This window comes from Drosophila albomicans, chromosome 2R (assembly GCF_009650485.2).
Source record: "Drosophila albomicans strain 15112-1751.03 chromosome 2R, ASM965048v2, whole genome shotgun sequence".
NCBI classification, from domain to species: domain Eukaryota; kingdom Metazoa; phylum Arthropoda; class Insecta; order Diptera; family Drosophilidae; genus Drosophila; species Drosophila albomicans.
In genome coordinates, this window is record NC_047631.2 from 1806023 (window position 1) to 1831467 (window position 25445).

At 34.2% G+C, this 25445-nt stretch overlaps 3 protein-coding genes and 1 long non-coding RNA gene across 6 annotated transcripts; 2 read left to right on the top strand and 2 right to left on the bottom strand.

The window, feature by feature from the left end:
• The first annotated feature begins 139 nt into the window (after positions 1-139).
• LOC117576856 (methionyl-tRNA formyltransferase, mitochondrial) lies at positions 140-2007 on the top strand. 2 transcript variants are annotated; one of them, XM_034261949.2, is made up of 4 exons: positions 140-215; positions 456-1034; positions 1112-1274; positions 1332-2007. In XM_034261949.2, exons 2-4 carry the CDS (start codon positions 549-551, stop codon positions 1712-1714), a joined length of 1032 nt encoding a protein of 343 aa, XP_034117840.1. In that variant the 5' UTR covers positions 140-215; positions 456-548; the 3' UTR covers positions 1715-2007. The 2 variants fall into 2 exon arrangements, with proteins under 2 accessions (XP_034117840.1, XP_051864216.1); XM_052008256.1 differs by lacking the exon at positions 140-215 and having other exon boundaries at positions 905-1034; positions 1099-1274.
• LOC117575542 (39S ribosomal protein L32, mitochondrial) lies at positions 1709-2625 on the bottom strand. The gene is made up of 2 exons (XM_034259796.2): positions 2086-2625; positions 1709-2022 (listed from the first exon to the last, which is right to left on the bottom strand). The coding sequence occupies exons 1-2, from the start codon at positions 2402-2404 to the stop codon at positions 1763-1765; spliced, it is 579 nt and encodes a 192-aa protein (XP_034115687.1). The 5' UTR covers positions 2405-2625; the 3' UTR covers positions 1709-1762.
• A 628-nt stretch (positions 2626-3253) lies between these two features.
• Positions 3254-4225, bottom strand: LOC117574743 (uncharacterized). Its single transcript, XR_004572812.2, has 3 exons — positions 4067-4225; positions 3796-4009; positions 3254-3746 (listed from the first exon to the last, which is right to left on the bottom strand). It is a non-coding gene; the product is annotated as an uncharacterized LOC117574743 (long non-coding RNA).
• Positions 4226-4718: 493 nt separating this feature from the next.
• Positions 4719-24825, top strand: LOC117574742 (all trans-polyprenyl-diphosphate synthase PDSS1). Of its 2 annotated transcripts, none has more exons than XM_034258679.2 (8): positions 4719-5720; positions 16685-16828; positions 17499-17638; positions 17803-17944; positions 18164-18253; positions 22238-22369; positions 22535-22729; positions 22839-23080. In XM_034258679.2, exons 1-8 carry the CDS (start codon positions 5451-5453, stop codon positions 22878-22880), a joined length of 1155 nt encoding a protein of 384 aa, XP_034114570.1. In that variant the 5' UTR covers positions 4719-5450; the 3' UTR covers positions 22881-23080. The 2 variants fall into 2 exon arrangements, with proteins under 2 accessions (XP_034114570.1, XP_034114569.1); XM_034258678.2 differs by lacking the exon at positions 22839-23080 and adding an exon at positions 23209-24825 and having other exon boundaries at positions 4722-5720.
• Positions 24826-25445: the final 620 nt, after the last annotated feature.

A 25445-nucleotide genomic window follows, 5' to 3' on the forward strand; every position in this document is an offset into this window, starting at 1 on the left:
TTTTGTTAACATTTGAACAGCTGGTGTACATATATCAGTGCGGCCACACTAAGAAATTGCTGATGCTGTTGAAACGCCAAAACGTGACTTGATCGAATGTGAAAGAAGTGAGTGGCTGTGGAAACGGGGCATAAGATTAATAAGAATAACAAAAAATGTATTGTCAAGTGTGCCTGATACCCGCTACCCAACTATAATAAAATCATAACCCCAATGTATGTTTTTTTGCTAGCTATTCGTTTTTTTTTTTTCAATTTCAAATCTAAATTAGCTTGATCTGCCTCCAAAAATAATAAGTGCTGTGAAATAAAAATTATAGCTCTATTTCTTATTGTCTCTTGTATTGGCGATGATGTAAACTGTCCCCTTCTGCCTATTACATATATTCCATGTTGGCGAAGAGTTATAATACCATTAAAATATCGCTGAAATATTGCATACATATGTATTTTCAGAGTTGCATTTCAAGTTTGCAAACCTATCGACGGACGAGTATCAGCTGTCGTAATACTTATAGTCACGAAAGTCTGTGATTACCAGCTGTCGATATGAATGGAAGATGTTTACTTAATCATAAGACGTTTCAAAGAAAAATTTCGCAATTCAACCAAATACGTTTCAACGCAGTCTGCTGTCAATCACCAAAAGTGTTATTTTTCGGAACCGACAATTTTTCATTGCCCAGCCTGCAAAAACTGCATCAAAACAATGTCGACATTGGTGTTGTCACTTCCTTCAAAAATCCTGCGAACTGCGTGCGTAAATATTGTGAGCATGAAAATTTAGCATTATACCAATGGCCGATTACTCCGAAACTTTGTGCCTCCTACGAACTTGGCGTTGTTGTTTCCTTTGGCCATCTGATACCAGTGCATATTATAAATGCTTTCTCCAGCGGGATCATAAATGTCCATGCTAGCTTACTTCCTCGTTGGCGAGGTGCAGCTCCAATAATCTACGCCATTATGAATGGTGACAGGAAAACGGGAGTGTCCATTATGAACATACAACCACATCATTTCGACATTGGCGACGTAAGATAATGCCCGTTTTAGCAAATGACAATATATATATGTGTATATCAACATAAGCCTACAGAACAATTTTCCAGATTTTGGCGCAGCGTGAAATGGCCATTGGAGCTGACATTCATATGCCAGAGCTTCATTCGTCCTTGGCGCAGTTGGGAGCCGAACTGCTTCTGGATACAGTTAATAATGTGAGGGAACGAATAGCCAAAGCAACACCGCAGGACGGAGCGCTTGCAACTTATGGTAGGGTTGCGATAATAACAAAATTGTATTGCTTATGTAATGCTCACTTTTTTGTAGCTCCAAAGATAACATCGCGCATTACAGAGATCGAGTGGCCAGAACAAAATTCAATGGAGATATACGCTAGGTATCGAGCTCTTTATGGATTTAAGTGCTTAACGACAAGTTTTCTGGATAAGCAAGTACAACTGCTTAATGTGAGAAAGCCTAAGTCTCAAGCACAGCTAAATTTACCAAGGTTTTTGCTTCCAAGTCATTTCGTTTTCCACCGTGGGCTGAAGTCTTTAATCATTGGCTGTGCTCAAGGCACTGCGATTGAAGTGACTCAGATGCGTATAGAAGGTAAAAAGCCAATGAGTGCATTGGATTTCAACAACGGGTTCTTGAAGCAAGCAGTTTCACGGCAATTCAAACAAAATACAAATGCCGCCTATTGCTAACCAAATTTACAATTGTTTTTTATTAATTTCATATATAGCCGCAGTAGCTTATCCTAAATCTGAAGGCTTAACTTCTTTAGTGTCTGCAGATTGTTGAGTGGACTTCTGCAATAAGTTTTTTGTGAACCACATGGGTCGTGGTTTTTGTATTTCCACGACTCTGCTGCCTTTGAGGGCCTCCGGAGACAGGTCGTTTTCTCCATCGTACAATACAACTACCTCTTGATCGATGGGAGCCACACCAAGACTCTCCTGGATTTTCTCCTGCATCTGATGCGTCTCTTTGCGCACTATGTCGTAGCAAAAGGCTATTGAATGTTATTTGTGATATTGAGTTGCCACAATTGATATATTCGATGTGTAGAACTTACAACATAGAACTCCCAATTCATGCTCATGTCCGCATTTCAGACAAGAGCGCAGGTTTCTCTTTTCCTTAAGTGGCTTCCAAACATACTCGGGAAATCCAAATTTGCGATTTAAACGTTTTTCCACGCTGCGACGATGCTTGGGAACAGCCCAAAGAAAACCATCTCCAATCACATCTTTGAGACTAAATGTCTGTGTAGTTGGGTTATTACGGTCACTCATAATCATCGCCAGTGCCGGTGGCGATCCCTTGACCATGGCAAAAAGGTTTTCCAAATTGCCAATTATAGTTTTAATTGATAACAACAAAATGCGAGGCATTCTAAAATCTGTTTTCCTACAAAGTACACAAAGATGTATGTTGTAACAAGCCAAGGCAACGTGTTGATATATCGAATCAATATGTTATCGATATAGTGATATTGTTATAAATATGAATTAATCACAAGCTTGCGATGATACAACTGCCTTGTTTTTATGTTTATTCCATCGTAGATATCAATTATATATGAAGTGTGTGTTCGGTTATGTATGATTATGAATGTAAAAATAACAATTGTAGTGATGGCAAAAAAACTCATTAACCGATTATTGAATTATATAAGTAGAGATCGAGAAATAATTGAAAATAATCGATTTATTCAAATGTTTTTTTTTTTGTATTTACTTTACAGAGCAATTATTTTATAGTTGGACATGTGCAATGCAAATTGTACTAACAACAATTACAAATACATACATTACAATAATCATTATTCGGTTTCTTTTTTCAGTGGCAGTAGCACGGTGTTACTACTAGTAACTTACTAGTTCCCGCCTTGGAACAAGACCCTCTACCGAAGTGCCAATAAGAAAATATTGGCAGGCAATACTGTATAACTTTGGATATGTACATATGTATTTATAATAATCGCATCTTCTCCCAGGTATTAGCGACGTTGCGTTTAAGCTCCAACATTGGAGCATTTAAGGAAAAGTTTAGGCAGCCTTGAATTTGATCATCATTCTTACGAAGTTTTTGTGCCATCGTCTTGTGGTGGGACCATAGAACAAATTCTACATCCAAACCTTTAATCTATTTCTGAAACTGCCGTCAAATCCTTTATATTATTATTATTATTTGCTGGCGTTCACAATTAATAGTTGCCCTTATCTGACTGGTAGAAGCTTCCAGCAGACAGCTGCTTTTGCTTTTCCGCTGCACTTCAACCAAACTAAAATTGTACGGCATTGGATAATTAAACAGAATACACTTCCAAGGCAATCGCGCTAACTAAATTCAAAGTGGGAGCGAAACTTGAGTATGACGGTATTTTCCAATGTTTGTGGGTATCGCTTTCACCATATTCGCATCATTGTCTGTCATAACTGCCGTAATCTGACTTTTGGCGATATAAAAGTTTTTTAACAACTCCATTAGTACATCAGAGATGTAGTCAGTTGCGCTTCTTCCTTTATTTTAAACACCCCAGTTGTCGCACTGATTTTTTAATAGGCCAAGTGAAGTAATGTTAATCTTGCTGTTTAGATTAATGTCGGTCCATACATTGATTATCATTGACATGCCTGACGGTTTACCATTGTTTTAATTAAGTAAAGTAAAGTACATTTTATCCATTTCAACTTTAATGATGTTCTTTCCTGGCTCTTTATTTTTCCTTTCCTAAATTTCAACTAAATTTTAGCGACACTAAAAAAAATTTTATTATTACCTTTCACATGTGAGAATGGAAAATTATCCATTTTTATCAAGAGTTTTTGTTAGCTTGCAATGCTTGGCGTCTACAAATGTATAGCTTTACGCGTTGAACAAAGACGTCTGAATATCTGGTTGGTTTTGTACTGGCTTGTGTGGAAGTGCCTTGCGTTGTCCACTTCAATTCATTCCTCTTCACTTTCGGAGTCATTATTACAGACGGTTGGTATCTAAAACAGTAACCATTTAATTATGAATGAAAATTGAAATACTTAAGGGACGCGAACTATTTTGAGTGTTACAGTGTAAAATGCAGAATATTCAAGCCTTTTATCATTAGTTTAGTTTCCAAGATTTACTGCTTGTTAGTGCCATAATAATTTATTTCCCGTGTTATTTTAACTTAAAATTCTAGCAATTATATTGTCGAATAATCGATTGTTCGATTCAATTAATCGTAACCAATTTTTCAATAAAATTAAATCGTTAATTGAAACAAAATAGTCAGTTATTGTGTATTGTGACATAAAGCACAAATTTTAGTATAAAAATACTCTATAATACCACGAATTTTGAATTTAGGTATATTGTGATTATTCGCTTATATGTTGCGATTACAATATTAAAAAGTATGAATTCTCAATTTTATTTTTGAAAAACTGGATTGGAAAAATTAGAAACAGTCACATTTTGATTTATAAAATTATGAAAAAAGCTGAAATTCTTGACAAAAACAAATACTTAATAGAGAGTAACCAGGTATGAACATTTTTTTGGTATTTTTACATACAATTTGTGGTCACCCTTACTAGCAGCCTACACAGCTGTTTTTGCAATGTTACGTCAAAACAAACTTTATGGGACCGTGCTTAATTAAATATTGTAAAAAAGCACGGTAAAAATCTTTATATGAAAAACAAAAAGTATCAGAAAAAACAATTTACTGTGTTTTGATTGTCATGAAACATGAAGATTCATGCGATTAAACAAACATCTCATAGATGACAGTCAAATAATATTAGAGTTAGAAAACGGAGTGCAGTGCATGTGGACTGTGAAACGGATATGCACTTGGTGATATTGTCAAAACTACTCGTTGCTTGCTAGCTTCCACGACATCAACAGCAATTTCGTCTTCAAGCTAACGTCAAGCTCAATGCACTCGGCACTTGTCTTCGGCAGGCTTTCGTATTCCAACACACGACGGTAAACTCACCACGCGAGTTGAAGAGGCGACGACGCATCAGCGCACACGCAGCGACCGATGATCGACGCGCACGGCACAGACAGGTAAAGGTAAAGCACGAAAGAGCAAAACACTTACTTGAAGCGTCTGAAGGCGAGCACAAGCAAAGCGCTTAACGTGCCTCAAACTTTTTTGTCTCGTCGTTTGAATTCGAAGTCCTGCTGCAGTTGGCTCGTGTGCGCTTTTATTTGTGTACCATATTAGTGTCGATCTTGTTGTTTTCTCGTCACTTACGTTATGTTTGTCGTTCACGAAATCTTTTAAATCATTTATAATGCTGCTGGCAGTTTAATAATTTTATATAATAGAAATTTGTAAAAAAGAGCAGATTAAAAAAAAAATATAAAGCGCGAACAAATTAACTCAATCGAAACAAATTAAATCCAATCCAACTAACCAAACCACATCAAATCAAACCAAACGAAATGGCCTGCTTAAGTACTTCCTATCGAGTCGCGTGCGGTACGCGTCGCCAACAAGTGCATAAATTCATTGGGCGATTGCTTATGGATAACAACAGCATGGAGCGACAGCTAAGCAGCCTGAGAACAGTTGCTCACCTTACATCTCCGTTACAAGGATATCGCGTTACAACGGTGCAAAGCAGCATAAATAAACATACTCAGTTGACACAATGGACGAATGGCTTGCATCGATTAAGCTTCAATGCTGGTCAGGAATACGTGAACTCAATGGTAAGTTAATACATGACGGAGAAAGCGACAAGTCTGTGTATATTATGATAGTTTTGCATACCAAATCGAGCGGTGAAACGTTTGTTTTTCGTGAAAAGTATATTTTTGTACTCAATGAAAATATTTATATAGATTTCATTTTAGCATATTTTATTGCATCAATATTTATCAGAAAAGATGATTGTTTTTTAACTAACCATAAAATTGATCAAGCATTTAACTGTCTACGAAGTGACTGTGACTTTGCCTGTGACAGTGACTGTGACTTTGCTTGTTGCCTATGCCTGTTTCGCTTTTCATTTCGCTGCCAAGCCAAAAGAAAATGAAAGTGAAATTGGTTGCTGGTTGGGACTGTAGCGTGGCGTCGTTGTTGTCCAAAGCTTTTGTGCAAGTAGCATGAAGAGGCAAAACGTTAAAGACAACAACAGAGCAAGAGCAACAACCAGACATCCCCATGTTTGTTGTTGTTGATGTTGTCGGTGTAGCAGCAGCTGCTGTTACTAATGTTTGAGCTTTTTGTTTTTGGCGGAAGCCGTCGTAATCATTTATTTATTGTATTTTCTTTTTTCATTCATGTTTTCCGTTTCACGGAATTCATTATCTAAATATATTTGTTTTCTAAGTTGGGATGTTTTAAATATAATATAAGGGGCTGTCCATATATTACGTAATCACTTAGGGGGTGGGAGGGGGTCAAGGAAATGATTATGTTTGATTACATGGGGAGGGAGGGGTCTTGGACAATGATTACGTAATCATTTTATAAAAATTTTGTTGTTAAATGTATTTATTCAAAAATTAGTTTAGCGCCGATTACTCTGTCGATAAGTACCGAATGCAATATTTCATATAAATGTAGCTGTAAGCTTCGATTGGAAATCAAAGAAACCCCTTTACCGTGTGGCTGGACGGCGATAGGGAGAATGCCTATAGGCATATAGTAATTCAGTCATACGAAGGATGTGAAGACCTCGAATGGCTTGACGAGGGCTATGTAGACGACGAAGATGATACCTGCGGATATAAAGAGATTTTGACAAGACAACTTCCAATAATAACAAGTAAGAAAGCTACAGTCGAGTGTACTCGACTGTGAGATACCCGCTACCCATTTTGAATAAAAGCAATATATTTTGCGGTATTTTCTCAAAATATACCGAATATACTGCAAAAAATACTAAAAATATACCAAATGGTATATTTGGTATATCGACATAGTACCGCATTCAAAATATACCATAGACGGCACAATGTACCAGATTGTCGGCCAAAGCAAATTAGTCCCCTAGTAAGTAGGCGTTTGGCCATACAAAAGTATTTCTTTAATAACTTCGACAATTTTTATCTGATTGCAACCAAATTTTCAGGAATCATAACTACTATAGTTATTATTATATCTACCAAAATTCGGAACTCTAGCTTTAAAATTACGCTTGTTATTCGATTTTTTTGATTTGCGGGGGCGGAGGTGGGCGTGGCAAAAATTTGAAACAAACTTGATCTGCGTGCAAACATAACAAATGCTGTCGAAAAAAAATTATAGCTCTATCTCTTATAGTCTCTGAGATCTAGGTGTTCATACGGACAGACGGACAGACACACAGACACACAGACGGACAGACGGACATGGCTAGATCGTCTCGACTGTTGACGCTGATCAAGAATATATATACTTTATAGGGTCGGAGATGCCTCCTTCTACCTGTTACATACATTTCCTGCCGGCACAAAGTTATAATACCCTTCTACCCTATGGGTAGCGGGTATAAAAATATTAAAGTTTGGCTGGAATCTTCTTTGAAAATACCGATTAAAAGAAAAAATTTTCATATTTTTCTTTTTTTGTGATTACGTAATCATTGTTAGGGGGGAGGGTGTTCATCAATTGATTACTTTTGATTACCAGGGGGGGGGAGGGTCAAAAATCGCAGAAAACGTGATTACGTAATATATGGACAGCCCCTAATTAGGTGTAGCTTTTATAGTAAGGGTAGTGTTTTGTAATGTTTTTATTTTTTGCACACAATGATTATCACCCAAAATCCACCAGAATTTCTGTAACATACATACATTCTTGTGTGACTTTGAAAATGAGAAAAAAAATGGTATATTAGTTTATAGTTAAGCCATTGCCTATCCTATAAAGTATACATATTTGTATAATAATTTGAGTTTCTTCGATAAGATTTTCTAGTTTATATTTGTGTACTGCAAGGATATGCTTTTAAACAAAAATGTTATTACCCCATATGAAACATATAAAAATGATTTATAAAAAAGTAATTTCTCTCAGTTTGCATAAATGATTCCTGTTTTCATCATTTTGGATGACATTGTGTTGGAATTACCTTGAATATATGTATGTACGAATATGCAGGCTTAACAAATATTTAGCACTATGCAATTAGTGCATAATTGATGCTGCTTTCGGTTTATTGTTTTATTGCATGCAATTGTTACACGCTTGTTGAAGGCCCTGAATGAGAACTTGAGTTTTATTTTAATTGTTTTAGTAAATTGATGCACATGGACTTGGGTCTAGTCCATACATTTATACTGACTATAAAAATGCAGTGTAGTCAATTATATTTTTATAATTTGTTAACCATTTCAAGGTCTTGGCATAAATTAGTAATATTTTCGAAAATATATACATACTTGTGAATAGAGTAAAACATCTTGGAATGTTTGATTCAGATCAAATGTCGGCGACAAAAGGCAAAAAGTCAAGTGGCCATAAAAACACACATTTTTATGTAGACTTTTGACATGCATTAGGGCTACGGAATTCAAGTTTGCATAGATAATGAATGCCAATGGAAAAACCATATATATATATATATATATGTAATAAAACGAACTGAATTATTAGAAAAATGTCCAACTTTATATATGAACTTGAACGGAAAATTATTTATGCATTTTATTTGTTTTGTGAAAATTGTTGTCAGGCCAAATAATAATTCATTCAGCGCCGCACATACCTAAGGCTGATATGTTCATCTATTTAACTCGTATCATAGGTAAACTATAAAAAAAAAATAAATAAAAAAAAAAAAAACGCAAATAGAAAGCGCACGTCGCACTGACAGCGACGCTAAAGCCGACTTCGTCGCCAACGATGGCGACGGTGGCAGCGACGGCAACAACGTCGCCAGTAATACTGCCAACTATAAAAAAAAACAAATGCCAACTAATAATACATCGTTCACAATAGTGGTAGCAATAACAATAACAGCATCAACAGCAGCAACCGCAACAGCAACAGCAACAGCAACAATCACAACAACAACAGACCCATCTGTATACGAAACTCACTTGACTTTCTTCTTCATTTCATTTGACGGGCAGCGACGTCAACATCATTGGGCAAAAATCTATTGGGTATTCAAACACCTTATGTCTCTATTTTGGTATGTGGGCATGTAGGGATGGACATACATATACATATGTATGTAAATATATGTATGCTAATCACGAAAGTAGAGGGAAGACTTAAATCAATCTGATTTGCTTGCATTTTGATTAAGATGGGTATCATGATCGAGTATTTTGAGGTGATAATGGTAACAAAATTCGACGAGCAACAGACGATTGTTTTTTGCATTGTTGTTACACTTGTTGAATTTATAGTTTCACTTTCATTGCTAGCGCGTGAAATTTGTGAAGAGTTTAACGGCTGCGTGTGAATTTGATGACAGATTCAAAGAGTTTTGAAGTTGTGGATAAGAGTATATTTTGCTCTTTATAAGTACTTTGTATCCATTTTCATATATCGATTGGAATAAGAGTTGTTTTATTTGACTTGAGTCGAAGCTATCTTCTTTAACGCATTGCCTAGCGTGTTTCATGCTAACCCTATTGAATTATACTTTACAAATGAGAAACTAATTTAAATTTCAAAGATTTTAGTGCCTTTATGTTTGTTTTGCGTTAGTTCAGTTATGTTTGCCTTCAATATTATTTTTATTTAGTTTGTATTAACATTAACTTTCATTTTCATATTAGGTAATTCAGTCAGTCTGCTAATCAAATTAACAACAAGTATACAAGCAACAAATTTGTTAGGGGACAAAGTTTCTTAAATTATCGATCTATTTTCTCACAATCAAACATTCATGAGTAATACGATAATTATAGCATATTCTTAGATAATATCAGATTTAGTTATGAATAAATCCTTTGGTTTAATAATATATTATAAGTAGAGTCGACCCTTAACATAAATTATTGTCTTCCCCAACAAATCCGCATTTTTGACTTGCCAGACTCGTCAGACTTTCTCTGTGATGGTGGATGAGTTCATAAAGGAAATTGTCCGAAAAATATATATAAATAAGAAATGTGGCCATGGCTGCATTCAAAATTTATTAAATGTGGAAAAGGAATAAAAGATCAAAAGGGAGAAATGTATGACATGAGCTACATCTGGATAAGGGAGAAGAAGCCAATGCGGAGAGATTTGTCGAATCGGAAGTAGCTTAGCCAAAGGTAAAGGTTTATGGTAATTAGTTTAAATATGCAGTTTCGATTGACATTATTAATTCAATTCAGGGCATGTGTCTGCGTAGTGAGTGACGCCAGCGTAACAGCAACTTTCATTCACCTGCCTTACACCTGTCTTGAGTATTTTTTCTGTTTTTTTTTTTTTTTTTCTTTTGTTTTTTGTCGCTTTGGGCTCGCATTGGTTAGTGCCTGCCTGCATTGGTCTTGTAGTCGCCTTGGCTTTTTCGCTTCATTTCTTTGTTTCGTACTTGCTGACCCAATTCCAAAGACGCATGTGTTTCGTTGTCGTTGTTGTTGTTACTGTTGTTGTCCTAAACTGGTTTTGTGATTTTCGAGCCGCATTGATTGGCGGCTCTTGCGGCTAAACTGTTAACTGTTAATGATTTCAGCGTTGTTTTCCCTCAAAAATATTTTTGAATTTCGATTTGAAAGCGAAAGAAGCATCGCCGCCGCCACCGACGTGTAACTGTTAAAAGCAAGTTTGCAGCAGTTTTTTGAACAGCAGTTACAGTTGCGCAACCATCCAGTCTAGCTTCACTCCCAGTCTCTGCAACACTTTCAGCTTCACACAGTCAGAAGAGGAGGAGGCTGTCTTAAGAGGACAAACCCAGATTTCGACCAATGCCGATCAGTCACCCTGAGTCGAGGCCTTTATCAACAATTATCAAATTATATTATATTATTTATTATTATATTAATTATTAATTTATTTATTATTTATTATATTATTTACACTTTCATATATTTGTAAATATATGCATTTATTTTAATATAATTGGATCTCCATCATTTCCAATGCTGATAGTCTTAGTTGCTGGCCCTATTTGGTTGGATGACCGTGGTGTGGATAGATGGAATGCTAATTTTGTTTGTTTTTGTTTGATACTTGGAATCTCGGAGTAATATCTTAAATATGTTTATCGTTTTCTCTTTCATGCTAAAGTATTTTCATTCGCTTTGTTGTTGGTCGCATTACCAGACTGTCGCAATTGGGCCTAAAGATTTCACTTCATTTACATTTGAAGTTGGTTAATTGTTTGTCATGAATTGACTAACGGCATTTTACCACAGTGCATTGATTTCCTGATTTTAACAACCAAAAAATAATTGTGTATCTACTATGAAGATTTGTATTTTGAACACTGGACAACCGCATTTTCGGATTTTCGAATTTCGAATTTTTGGTATTTCGGACTTATTTTTGTATTTCTTCTTTTGCATTTATGCAATTGCGATTGGTTACAGGATTAACTTGAATTTGACTGGTCTCGTACACTTTGACAACTAGTTTTGCATGGAATCTGTATATGCAAAATATTACAGTAATGGACTTTGAAACAAGAAGAATAAATTCATTGCGAGTAAGATGGTTCTATTGCATAGAATTGATTTACTATCAATTTTAACAATCTGGTCGTTCAAATAAAAATATTACATTTAAATATTAAATAAATTATTTGAGTCTATTTTTGATTTATCAGTTCGTGTTCTTAAACTTTTCAGGTTTCATAGGTATAAAACCGTAACATTCAAATCAATAATAGTCGTAAATATTCCCTAAGTATGTGAATGTTTGAATTTCTGAGTGATATTTTAACTAATAGCGAACAATGAATACAATACCATACTTGAAATTTGCAGTATTTACATATGTATATTCGCATGGAATTCATATCATATTCATGCGAAGGTGTCCATACAGTGTGTGCTGTGTTTGCAATGTTAACACTCGTGTTAAAATCTCTTCTGAATAAGTCAACATATCGAATGTTTACGTCGTCTTAACAAAATCGAATAGAGAAAATACCACAAATATGAAATTTATGTTGCCAATTGTCTTCCCTTCCACACTAACCCTGGCTCTGGCTTCCTTCCTTCTCTTCACAAATTAAGCGGCCTTTTGATTATGTCAGCAAAGTCCAAAACGTTGACGACGACGATGACGCCGTTCGTCGATGATGAAAAAAAAGGGAAAGTCCAAAGTGTCGCGTTCGCGCTCACGGTTCGCTCTTTGTTTTGTATCTTCCACCAATGTCTTTAGCGCAGCTCGCCACTAAACGATCCACACTTTCTAGGCCGCATTTTGTGTTAGACCAACACTGCTATAAGTATTTGCCATCCAGTCTTCCAAATCGGCTAGACGTAATAAAAAAACATTTGGAACAAGTTCTAAGACATTTTGTGCGATAGGACAATGAAATTACGAAATAATTGTAATCTTTAGTCAAGTTAAACTGGGTAATGCATAAACTGCTAAATTGAATTATAAAATTGCTTCTGGAATATCTTACCAACCTAGGATTAAAAACCTATTGTAATGTTCACCAGATCACTTCTAAAAAAAACAAGTAAGAAAGTTACAGTTGAGTGTGCTCGACTGTGAGATACCCGCGACTCATTTTTAATAAATGCAAAATATTGTGGTATCATTTTCAAAATATACCGAAAATACTAAAAATACTAAAAATACACCAAATGGTATGCTTGGTATATCGATATAGTACACTATTCAAAATATACCATAGACGGCAACCAAATTTTCAGGAATCATAACTACTGCAGTAATTAGTTTATATACCTTGTTATTCGAATTTTTTGATTTGCGTGGGCGGAAGTGGGCGTGGCAAAATTTTTAAACAAACTTGATCTGCGTGCAAACAACAAATGCTGTCGAAAAATTATAGCTCTTTCTCTTATAGTCTCTGAGATCCAGTGTTTCATACAGACGGACGGACAGACGGACATGGCTATATCGTCTCGGCTGTTGACGCTGATCAAGAATATATACTTTATAGGGTCGGAGATGCCTTCTACCTGTAACATACATTTCCTGCCGGGTCAAAGTTATAATACCCTTCTACCCAATGGGTAGCGGGTATAAAAATCGATATACAACTCACACATTTAAAATATACCTTAGAGCAGGAAATAAGCAGATTGCTGACCAAAGTATCTTAGCAGCCTTTTTGATATATACAATTGATTCTCCAATATCTTATAATATTTTTAGCTGGTCGCATATGTTAAACAAAATGAATCACAATTATAAGCGGTGAAGATAGATGTTCATACTGACAGACAGAGATTCGGGTCGGAGATTCCTTCCAGCACAAAGTTATAATATTCACCTGCTGTGTTTTTTTTTTGCATTCATATTTTAAGTTATCATTCACCAATAGTATGCAGTTAAGATTAATGTTTACTTCCGGTTCAAAGGCAAACAATTAAGTTAAAATAACTTAGAAAATGTACGTAAAAACAAATATAAATGAAAACGGTCGAAGGTTTAGCATTAGTTAACAAAATAACAGTCCAGTCCTGTAAAAGAGAACTTTTCCTATATTTTGTCTTTTACGATTAATGTGTATTTCTCAGATACATTTCAGATACATTTATCCAAATGGAACAGAATTATTTTGTAATTCATTCTTTCAAAATGAATTATTGTTTGGTAATATATATTGAGTTAACTGAATTGCTAAATGATTTTAGTAAAATGTAAATAATTTATTACTTTTAAATTTTAAAATTTTACATTAATTAGTGGACTGCGCATGTAAGAAAGTTTTACATTAGCTTATGCTGACATCTACACAGATGTATCTTTTGCATTCTATACTATAAATCAAATAAATGTGTAAAAAATATATTTGTTACAAAATTATTATTATTTAACTAAAATATAATATACATTTTGCAATAAATACACATTGAAAACAAAAGTGCAAAATGTTCATCATTTCGACCTTCACTCAATAGCTGCAATCAATTAAAATTACATCAATCATTCACTCTGTTTGTAGACTACTTTTTTTTTTTTTTGGCTACTTGAAAGGTGTTAACACTCATTTCTTTTGTAGTTTTTATATCTACCTAACCTTTTTTTACACTTTATAATTGCTTTCCACATTACTTATGATTTTTACCTCTCTTGCTCTTGAAGCTTACAAATTCAATATAGTAGTATCTATTCCTATTTTGAGGGATTTCTTTTGTTAAATTTTGAAACACAAATCATTTTTTGTATTTCCTATATCAAAAGAGTCTAATGCACATGTCTTATGTACATACGACTTTTAATTTTTAATTAATTTTGGAATAAGCTTATAGTAATCGAGTCCGCCATGATATCTGCATGTACATACATACATGTCTAGATTTAGTGCGTTGGTGTTTTTCTCGTCTTACGTAAATATAATAACATCACTCGACATCAGCAAGAGTCCTCAGCTCGTCGTTGGCAGCCAAGTGCAACGAATAGCTTGTTTCCTCTTTACGAGACATGCAACATCAAACAGATAAAACCTCAACCAATTACAGTTCCAATAGCAGCTCAACTGTGCCACATTTATGGCTCTTCAAATTTACTTAGGTAAATGCATCATAGTAGAAACGTCACATACTGAATTCAGTAATTTGATTCTTTTACTATGCTGTTAAGATGTCTAAGCATTAGAGTAGAGGTGCAATAGGACGATTTCAAATTGTATAAATTTAGCAACGTATTATACGAACTCAAAATTGGCCGCAATTAAATACATTTTTGCACGTTAGGCAAATCGAAAAATAAAATAATTTAAATTTTGTATATGAACAACTAGCTAACACTTTTGTAAGGTGCGTCTATTGAGTGAGTGAGAAGGGGGTGGAGTTTCCTTAGTACAAATTTCAATTGAACGCACATATTGAAAATGAAAGTTTTCACGAGTTGAATTTAATTGGCTTTTTAACTTTGATGCGTTGATTTTGCAACGCACGAGCTTCGAGCTTGGTCATCGCTTTCTACAGCAAAGCCACTAAACGTTGTTGACCAGGCATGCATGTGTATGTGTAAGTGTATATGGATATGTTATGTATATATGTGTGTAAAAGCGAGTATAGATGCATACATATGTGAATATACTTTAATATTTATATCTCTTGTTGACGTATTAATGTTCACTCTTATTCAATACGAAACTGGGTCATTACATGCCAGCTAAATCTTTTGATTGAATTCAAAGACCAGTGGTGTGGTGTGGTGATGGTCATCATTGATTTATTTATTAATACGTTTGCACATGCATATATATGTACATTTGTATGTATACATCATGACTGACGATGTTGGCGAGTCATGTTAGTCAACACGTGCGGCGAACATCTTGTTTTCAAAATGATGCTACGTCAAGGGCGTTGGCATTGCCTATCTCGATCTCAATTTCGATCTTGATTTCGGTCATTTAAGCATGCTACAGGATTTGCTTCAACTGGGTCAACCATGTGCGAGTGTTTGACGTCTATGCGTATACGTATGTACATATGTATGTGTATGCGTAATAACCACGCCCAGGCTTATCGCATCACGTAACCTAACACAAATATTTGCACCTCAATTGGCTTTGGCTGCAAAAGTTGCCTCCGTTCGGATGCCGCGCACCGCTTGCACTCTGTTGACAGTTGGCAACATAAAATTTACATGTTATCGTGTTTACATTCACAGCGCTTTTATTGACAGTCGAACAAACTGACAAATACAAGAGACAAATACATAACTGACAAGCGTTGAAATCATATACTACGAGTAGCAATCGTCAAATAGCGAGTCTTGCGTAATTTCGCATTTTATAAAGGAGAAGCTGCATACTGCTGTAAGCTGTACATACATTAGAGACAGTGGAGAATTCTCTAGTAGTGATAAGTCGTAAGTTGACAGTGCACATTTGCATGACACTAATAAAATGAGATATAGTGTAATCATGCTTTGATTGTAAATAATATATGATAATATTTACTTGCAAAAATAACTAAAACGCATGTCAGTCGGAATGAATATGCAGATTCTCTCAAGTTTTATAAAATTCAGCCAAATTCGAATATGAATAAACAAGTATATGTTTAGGCGTGGTTGGGTTGTTATTCCATATTCTTGTTAATAAAAGACATTTGCCTTCTAAAGGAACCATTAAAAACAAAGTTTTTTAGATCGGATGCTTAAGTAATTTAATTGCAGTTCAGTTGAATGGTAGTAGCGATGCTAATAATATTTTGTGTAAAACTTATTTTCCATTGTGTAGTTCTTGACAGCTAAAGGATTTGAAATCGTCAAGGTCAAGAGTCGCAACAGTGGCGTCGATTAATGCTTATGATTATCTTAACGAGTCGGCATTGCAATTTTCCGGTTATTAAGCTTGCTGCTGCCATCGACTTTTAAGTGTCAAAAAATGTTACTCCACCACTTACCGTTGCCTAGTTTTTAGATGCCGCTTTCCGAGGGGCAACACACATCAAACTCGTTAATGCTGTTGCTATCAATTGAAAGTTGTTAAGTGACTCAGAAACGGTTTTATACACTTTGGAGTTATAACCGTTTATACGATCATTTGTTAATTCATATAATTTTCACACTTAAGTCTAAATTGCTACATTTAAAGAAAATTTGGTAATCATATTCCCTGTTCTTATCTTTCTATTTGCAGCACAACTCACACACTTGTAGTCACAATCGTAATCACAGTTCCGTCCACACACAACAGCCCGCTGGACCCGTTAGAGAAATACAAATCGATCCATATATAATTCTCGACGATGAGCTCAAATATTTCTACGACGATGTTAGAGACGTAAGTAAAAGTGTGATTCTCTTATGATGTTATTTATTTAAACATTAAGTATCACTCAGTCACCCCTGTACGTATTTTTTTTTTTTTTTTTTTTTTTTTACATATTTATGTCCGTTACTTATAGGGTAGGAGAGAATTACAACTTTATGCCCTCTGGAAATATATGTAACAGACAGAAGGAGGCGTCTCCGGCTCTATAAGTTTATATACTCATGACAATGTCCGTTTACCTGTCCGTCCGTCCGTATGAACACTTAGATCTCAGAAACTGGGAGAGAGATCTAATTTTTTCGACTGCAGTTGTTATTTTTGCACTTAGATCAAGTTTGCTTAAAATTTTTGCCATGTCCACTCCCGCCCCCGCAGATCGAAAAAATCGGGTCTACTACGGGTTTTAGATGCTTTGGCTGACAATCTGGTATATTTTGTACTTAATGGTAACTATATTTAAAATATAGTACTATATCGATAAACCAAATACATTCTTCGGAATCTTTTATGGTAGTATATTAATTTGCTATATTTTAAGAATAATGCCACACTGTTTTGCTTTTATTCAAAATGGGTAGCAGATATCTCACAGTCGAGCACACTCGACTTTAGCTTACCTAATTGCTTTAGTATATTTATTTCAAACGCTTCAAGTTTTCAATGAGTCAATTTTTTGCAGTTGCTGCAGTCGGGAACCTCTCAACCAGAATTGGACACAATCGCTTGCTATTACTTTGATGGTCAGGGCAAAGCGCTGCGACCGATGGTGACCATGTTGATGGCGAAGGCGTTAAACTATCATTTGAACAACGAATCGCAGTGAGTAATCTTTGTCGTGTTGCAGAATGTAATTATTAGAAAGCTTTTTTGAAATCTGTGAATGTTTGCACGCTTTCTATTGAAAGGCATATTAAAAGTTCATACAGTATATAAACTGAATAATTTATATTTGTTTTTAACATATTGCATGTTTCTTTTTACAGCCAATTAGTACACAAACAACGACAGATAGCTCTCTTCTCTGAAATGGTCCACTCGGCCAGTTTAGTCCACGACGATGTGATCGATCAGTCTGACTTTCGTCGTGGCAAGCCTAGTGTCAATGCTCTTTGGAATCACAAAAAGGTATGATCACTTATCATCACTTATTTAGATAGTACACGCTTATGCTAGGATATCTCTCAATTGAGAAAAAAGTACTAGTGCCTTTTGAAATGTAAATTACAAGAGTTTTGCACAATTTTTAAAAATCTTAAATGTTATTTTGCTGTATTTTATTGAAATAGAAGTATAAAGTATTTATTTTAACACTTTTAATTTTTATGTATATTACTTCATTTTTAGGTCACGATGGCTGGTGATTACATTTTGTCGATTGCATCGATTATGATATCGCGTCTGCGTAGTGATGATGTGACGATTGTGTTAAGTCAGGTGAGCATAATTTATATGCACGACAAAAACTCATAAAAAATAAGTAATATATTTCCAAGTGTTTTGTCACAATCTCCATGTACTGCCAGTACTGTAATACTAATGTTAAAAATTTAACTTTGATTTCAAATGCCCAGAAAAGTTTTAAATAATGGTTTAAGGAGAGGTCTTCATGAATAAATTTAATTCATCAGATCTACCATATCATTCTTAGTGAATAAAGCTAATTATCGCGTCAAAGGCATCTGATGATATATTTATAGTTAATGTTTGGTTAGGAACTGACCATATTTTGAGTATTGGTTTTGAAGCGTATAATGTGGCTAGCACATGTGAATGCATGTTTATGTTTACTAATTTGTACTATGCATAAGAGGAACTAATATTCAAATAACAAGCTGTATATTTTTTATTTAAAAAAGTCAAAGTAACAGTGTAAGCACAATAAATATTTCTATAAATATCTAGAAATATAAACGGTTAATGTTTAAATGTTGAAAGTGGCGTGTGTTCTACGAATCCATTGCTAAAAGCTTGACTTTTTAATGACCATCAGTTGGGGAGCCTGCTTTGTTTTTACTTCCTGCAACCCTGAATAAACTCAATTCAGAAGGCGAAGGGCATCAAGTTGTAAGGTCAATCAACTTCCATTTACTCTTATTTTTCCTTGAAAGCGAATTCACTTGCACTATATGAATTCACTTCGGCATTGTATTAAGGGGGAATTGATTGCATTTTTATAACATTTACACATTTTTATTCAAATTTGATACAATTTTTTCATAATTTCTCAAGCGATACAATTTAAATACATTCAAATCAGTCATAGCAATAAAAAAAAACTTATGCACAATCTACAATGTGAATTATTATACCCGCTACCCATAGGGTAGAAGGGTATTATAACTTTGTGCCGGCAGGAAATGTATGTAACAGGTAGAAGGAGGCATCTCCGACCCTATAAAGTATATATATTCTTGATCAGCGTCAACAGCCGAGACGATATAGCCATGTCCGTCTGTCCGTCTGTCCGTCTGTCCGTCCGTCCGTCTGTCCGTCTGTCCGTCTGTCCGTATGAACACCTAGATCTCAGAGACTATATGAGATAGAGCTATAATTTTTTTTCGACAGCATTTGTTATGTTTGCACGCAGATCAAGTTTGTTTCAAATTTTTGCCACGCCCACTTCCGCCCCCGCAAATCAAAAAAAATCGAATAACAAGCGTAATTTTAAAGCTAGAGTTCCGAATTTTGGTATATACAATAATAACTATAGTATTTATGATTCCTGAAAATTTGGTTGCGATCAGATAAAAATTGTCGAAGTTATTATAGAAATACTTTTGTATGGGCAAAAACGCCTACTTACTAGGGGTCTTAGTTGCTTTGGCTGACAATCTGGTATATTGTGCCGTCTATGGTATATTTTGAATACGGTACTATGTCTATATACCAAATATACCATTCGGTATTTTTTTTTAGTATTTTTGCAGTATATTTGGTATATTTTGAGAAAAAAAACCGCAAAATATATTTCTTTTAATGGGTAGCGGGTATCTCACAGTCGAGTGCACTCGACTGTAGCTTTCTTACTTGTTATCTTTTTGGATATGTAAATGAATACAGAATGTCTGGATGTCACGCCGCTGATGTTAAAATTCAAGTTATTCAAAATATGTTAAGTATTATGCTTTTGTTTTTTTTATCAGAAAGCTTTTGATTATATTTTATTATTGCTGAATCAATATATGAATGATTCTTGGCTGAATAATAAAATATGCAGCTTTGAAACTAGTTATTAATTTATGCAAGCGACAAATTTCCAAAATATAAAATTAAGATCAATATTTTACTATAAATTGATGCTTTTATGCATTCTACTGCTTCCCCATATACTCTGCAATTATCGTTTTTATCCTATGAGTAAATCTGAGAGTCGTGATCCTCATAAAATGGATCAACATTTTCAAGCTAAACTTGCAAATTTACATCCCTTTTTTTGTATTTTTCGTATGTTATCCAAGTAAAACAGCTGAAACTTGTTTTCGTTTTTATTTTATTCACCAGTTACTTGTATCTATGCAGAAACGTGTTAGAATGTTTGTTAACAGTTTTGCATTTTTTTTCATCAACAACGACTTACGAAATCAGAATTTCGCATTAATATGCAAAACACGTGCCTGAATAAATTCAACTAAATTTAACGGCTATCAAGTCATTGAATTATTGTTTAAAATGAAGCTTGAATTGGAAATTTATGGCTATATGCGCATAACCAGTATCATGGGGATTGTTTTATTAAATAAAACCCATAAAATGTATAGTATTTTATTGTAACTTATTTAAACTAATTAATTGTAACACACACGATTCGATTCCAAATTATTTCTAAAATTCCACTCGACTATTCTTTCAACTATATTTTGTGCAACGATTTGACAAACATAACAAAATGTCACATTTGGCTTTTACATTATACTGTAAACGCTGTCTCAGAGGTTCGCGACTTTTTGGTGTAGTTTTTCTCTTGTTGTTATTGGAGTTGCTGATGTCAACTTGTTTAAATTATGGTACGCGTTTATTTAAGGCTCATGTGCTAATTGTTTAGCATTGAAAATCAAAATACTGCGAGTATTTGCTTCTTAAGCGAACTGCAAATAACGCACATTAAAAAAGACAATTCATTGGGACTTGCCCAAAAATATATTTATGACCGTATCGATGTCTGTGCGGTGATTGTAGCCTTGGGCTCCTTTAGCAGCAACTATATAAAACTGTGTCTACGTTTACGAAGCCAGATATTCCAGCAAATCAGCGCCCACACAGGTTTTGCAAATGTACTAAGAAACGCATATGTATTGAACTTAGTGTAGATACAAAAAAAATAGTATTACTCCGCCAATTGTTTGCTTAAAAATTTGACAAAGACCTGCGAAATTAGTCAAGTGAACGAATGAATGAAAATACTTATGCGACTTGTGCCAACTATTAAAAAAATCCAAAAGTAAGCGAAGGGCGAGCCAAATGCTTAAAGTGCTAACAAAGATTGAAGCTAAGCATCGATGGCCAATTGTAAAGTAGTATAATGGATGTTATGCAATATATATGTATGTTCCATATTTCGTCAAAATAAAGAAATGTGTATATATTTATTCATCCGTTATAGTACATTAAAATTGACCATCGGTGCTTAGCTATGTATGTATATATTTTATACATATTGCAAAATAAAACAATAAAATACTTCAGCCCTTATACTATGTTATTTTATTATGATTTAAAAGTATTGTTTTGGAAATTACGCACCACATTTCGCTAACTTTCATATATAACTTCCGGTTTTTATCACGATCGCTATACTTTGTTATTACTAAATAAGAAAAAAATAACAAATCCCTAGAAGCTTGTCTTTTATATAAGAAAATAGTTCATATAAAATGCATTAGTATGTAAAAAGAACATTTTTGGAATTGTTAATTTTTGACACAATTATTTTTGGTAAATTCGATCGAATGTTACATTCGCGACTCTTGAAGTCTCCATTTGTAAATTATTTATACTTTAAAAATTAAAAGTTTTCAGTAAATTAAAAAAGCTTCCTCACATAATTGGTCAAACTTTTTATAAACTCAAAAAGGTAGTAAATTTGTAGTCGACTAGGTGCGAGGACTAAAGTTCAAGCGTTGGGATGATGTTTTCTGGCAATTTTACTGAGTATTATATATTTTAATTTGGGTAGGAAAAAAAATTTGTATACTCTCTATCCTAAGTTTAGAATATTATTTGAATTATGTTTACATTTTCTTAGTCATTACGATCGGATTATAAACATCAAAGTTATTGTGATTGATCGTTAATAAAGCCACCTTGTATCTTCAATTAAGCCCTTCTTACGAAAAGCTTACTTATAAGTTAGATATGAGAATGTAAAGTGAAATAACAAAAATATTCATAATAACAAATTTTAATTCTCTGTATTTACAGATCTTAACCGATTTGGTTCAAGGTGAATTTATGCAGCTCGGCTCAAGGGAAACCGAAAATGAACGCTTTGCACATTATTTGACAAAGACATACAGGAAGACCGCTTCGCTGATTGCTAATGCACTGAAGGCTGTAAGTATGACCCAGTAACCACGTGCAATTGAAATTGCAAATAGCAATTGGATGTAATAATGTTAATGCAATTGTTAATTTGCAATTAATAAGCTTAAGAGCTTTTTGTATTTTTTTGCTCGATTGTTTCTTCACTACTAAACTTTGCAATTTTGATATACCTAGACTGCTGTCATCGCCCAGGCTGAAGATAATGTCGCCGAGGTGGCGTTCCAGTATGGACGTAATATTGGTCTGGCCTTTCAATTGGTAGACGATATGCTTGACTTTGTCTCGTCCACTGAACAGATGGGCAAACCAACAGCCGCCGACTTAAAATTGGGCCTGGCCACGGCGCCCGTCCTCTTTGCATGTGAAAAGGTGAGTCCCCGGCTTGACTTCCTCATTGATATTACAGCTTTGGGGTAAAGTCTAATATCTATCAAATATGTATGCATTGGTATAGTAAATTCAGTGTGTGTTCGCTCAGATCTTTGTGTTTGCATTGCCGGCTGTGCATTTTTTATGCTGATTTCGATGAAGATGACATCATATGTACATGCGGTCGTTGGCGGCACTGTACACTGCGGAAGATTTCTAAGGCAATTTCGATTTCACGTCAAGATTCTAAATCACATCAACGAGCAATTTACTATGCAGCACGCGATTACTGGGGGCGTGCAAAGCGTCTTAAGCAGCAGTTAGTGTTAGAACAGTGAGGACTAGCAATATTTGTTTTTAAAAATGGGCACATTATGATGCCACCCACTAAAAGATATTCCTTATAAACTTGCTAAATTTCCCAACTTTTTTTGTGTGCATTAGAATACTTTATTAATATTTGTAATTTTTTATATCAGTATCCGGAGCTGAATCCAATGGTTATGCGTCGCTTCAGTGAGCCGGGTGATGTTGAACGTGCTTTTGAGCTGGTGCACAAGTCTCATGGACTCGAACAAACTCGTTTTCTGGCAAAAAAACACTGCAACGAGGCGATACGGCTCGCACAGGAGTTAACGGAGTCTCCCTATCAAAAGGGTCTGCAGGTTGTAGCCGATTTAGTAATCAATCGCATTAAATAGTGAATGACGAGCAAATTACATATATTAATGTGTAAACTCTATTATTAAGTTTAAGTCAGGCAAAATACTTGATGCTAGTTAAGTCAACAAATGGATAAATACGAAGTATAAATTTGTAAAAAATAAAACTAGCAAATGGTAAACAGAAATTTATTATTTAGTTTTTAAGCATTGTTGTCGACACTGTAAATAATTGCATAAAATGTACATGTACATTGAAGGGAAATTCAATTCAATATTGTACATTACATTTAACTGTAATATTTGATAATACGCAATGTTTTTTATATTTGTAAACACATGTAAATTAATTATCTTAATAAGAAAATGTTGAAATCCCTGAAAATGGAATTCATCTGTCAGGTGAAATACCCACAAGTAAAGTTTAACTTACGTGAAAACGATTAATATTACAAATTTTAAGTTCAAAATGGATATACATAAGTACATGTTCACATGGTAGTGGAAGCGGTAAAAGTTGTTGATTACACATTTTTTCGAAATAACTTAAGACACTAAAGAAGAAAACAACATTACGTGATTATTAGTCAATGCAACAAACGATATTTCTACAAAGAAAAGAGAAGAGCTCTATGAATTAAGACGAAAAAAAATAAGTAAATTGGACTATTTATGTATATTTTTATTGGTTCATTCAATTGAAGCCAAAATGATTGTGTTTGGACAATTTAATCAACCTTTGATTAACATAAACTTTAAACTAAATAAGGCAAACTACAAATTAAAAACGTTATTAATGATGTATGATGTCATATTCTTGAGAAAACAGAAGCTGAACAATGTAACAAAACAGAACTTATCGTATTTTTGCCCGATATTTGAAATTAGATATTAAATCCAGAAATAAAAAAAAGTTAGAATACATATTAAATACTTTTTGAATATGTATGATATTTGTTAGTAAGGAAATTAACGACGCTCTTACCGTCCGTCGTAAATTTGTCTTCAATTCGGGTGCTTGGGAGATTGGTCCGTGGATTAATTATGCTTATACGGAATATGTTTTTGATAATGCTAATTATATTAAATGATTACTGTGTACTATAATTTAAAGATGAATAAAGCGCAATTTTGTTAACTAAAGCGAAGTTCAAAATTGAACGTGTGTACGGTAAACATGAATTTATAAAATTATTGAATTTAATATACGTGTATGGATATTACACATAAATACACATATACTATTTTTGATATAAGAATACAAAAATGAGTGAGCTATTGATAAATTAAAACTACATCAGATTTCAAATCAAATTGTTACCAAACTCTAAAATATCTGCATTCATCATTCTTAATCAGGGTCAACAGCCGAGACAAAGCATGGGTTTGTTGCATTGTTCGGTTTTGAAAGCCATCAAAATTTGAAAAAGTCGTTTTTTTGGTGTATTCAATAATACAGACCTTTATATTTTGTATTTGTAATCTAATAAAATTCTATGTTTAGAGCTATTCAAGAAATAATTATATATTAAAAAAATTTACTCCTGGTGTAGTAGGTTAATTGCATTGGCAGTATGTTTTGTTTAGTATTCCATACTCCATATATACTCCACTTTCATACTGATGTGCATTTATTGTTTTAACGGGTATTTCGCAGTCGATCAGCTTTTTGTTATAAAATAACTTTTGCTTTCAGGATGTCACATACAATTTTTTAACTTATGAAGTCTTATGGTTTTGTATGTTTAGTGGATGCGAAACTCTGTAGTTTGTAATTATAGATGAATGTTAGCATGAGCACAAACGAATTTATTGAAATTGTTTTTAAGCTGACACAAATAATCAAAAGTTTTGCAAACATCAACTTGTTTAAGTAGTCTTCGATGTACAACGTAAGTTTCTTTGATAAGTTTGAGTTAGGAACGCTTCCAACAAGGGTTCAATATACATAGATTAAGTAACTTACTACGTTGATGCAACAAAGCTAACAAATATTGCGCAATTGGGTCAGTCGTGCCACATTTATGCAAGATGTGCACAGCGAGTAATAAAAT

Bases quoted from the DNA above. Each gene is read 5' to 3' on its own strand.
- LOC117576856 (XM_034261949.2), top strand. From the start codon at position 549: ATGAATGGAAGATGTTTACTTAATCATAAGACGTTTCAAAGAAAAATT. The intron at 1,035-1,111 runs GTAAGATAATGC...ACAATTTTCCAG, and splicing joins ATCATTTCGACATTGGCGAC to ATTTTGGCGCAGCGTGAAAT. The intron at 1,275-1,331 runs GTAGGGTTGCGA...ACTTTTTTGTAG, and splicing joins CGGAGCGCTTGCAACTTATG to CTCCAAAGATAACATCGCGC.
- LOC117575542 (XM_034259796.2), bottom strand. From the start codon at position 2,404: ATGCCTCGCATTTTGTTGTTATCAATTAAAACTATAATTGGCAATTTG. The intron at 2,023-2,085 runs GTAAGTTCTACA...AACATTCAATAG, and splicing joins TGAATTGGGAGTTCTATGTT to CCTTTTGCTACGACATAGTG.
- LOC117574742 (XM_034258678.2), top strand. From the start codon at position 5,451: ATGGCCTGCTTAAGTACTTCCTATCGAGTCGCGTGCGGTACGCGTCGC. The intron at 17,639-17,802 runs GTGAGTAATCTT...TTCTTTTTACAG, and splicing joins CATTTGAACAACGAATCGCA to CCAATTAGTACACAAACAAC. The intron at 22,730-23,208 runs GTGAGTCCCCGG...TTTTTATATCAG, and splicing joins TCCTCTTTGCATGTGAAAAG to TATCCGGAGCTGAATCCAAT.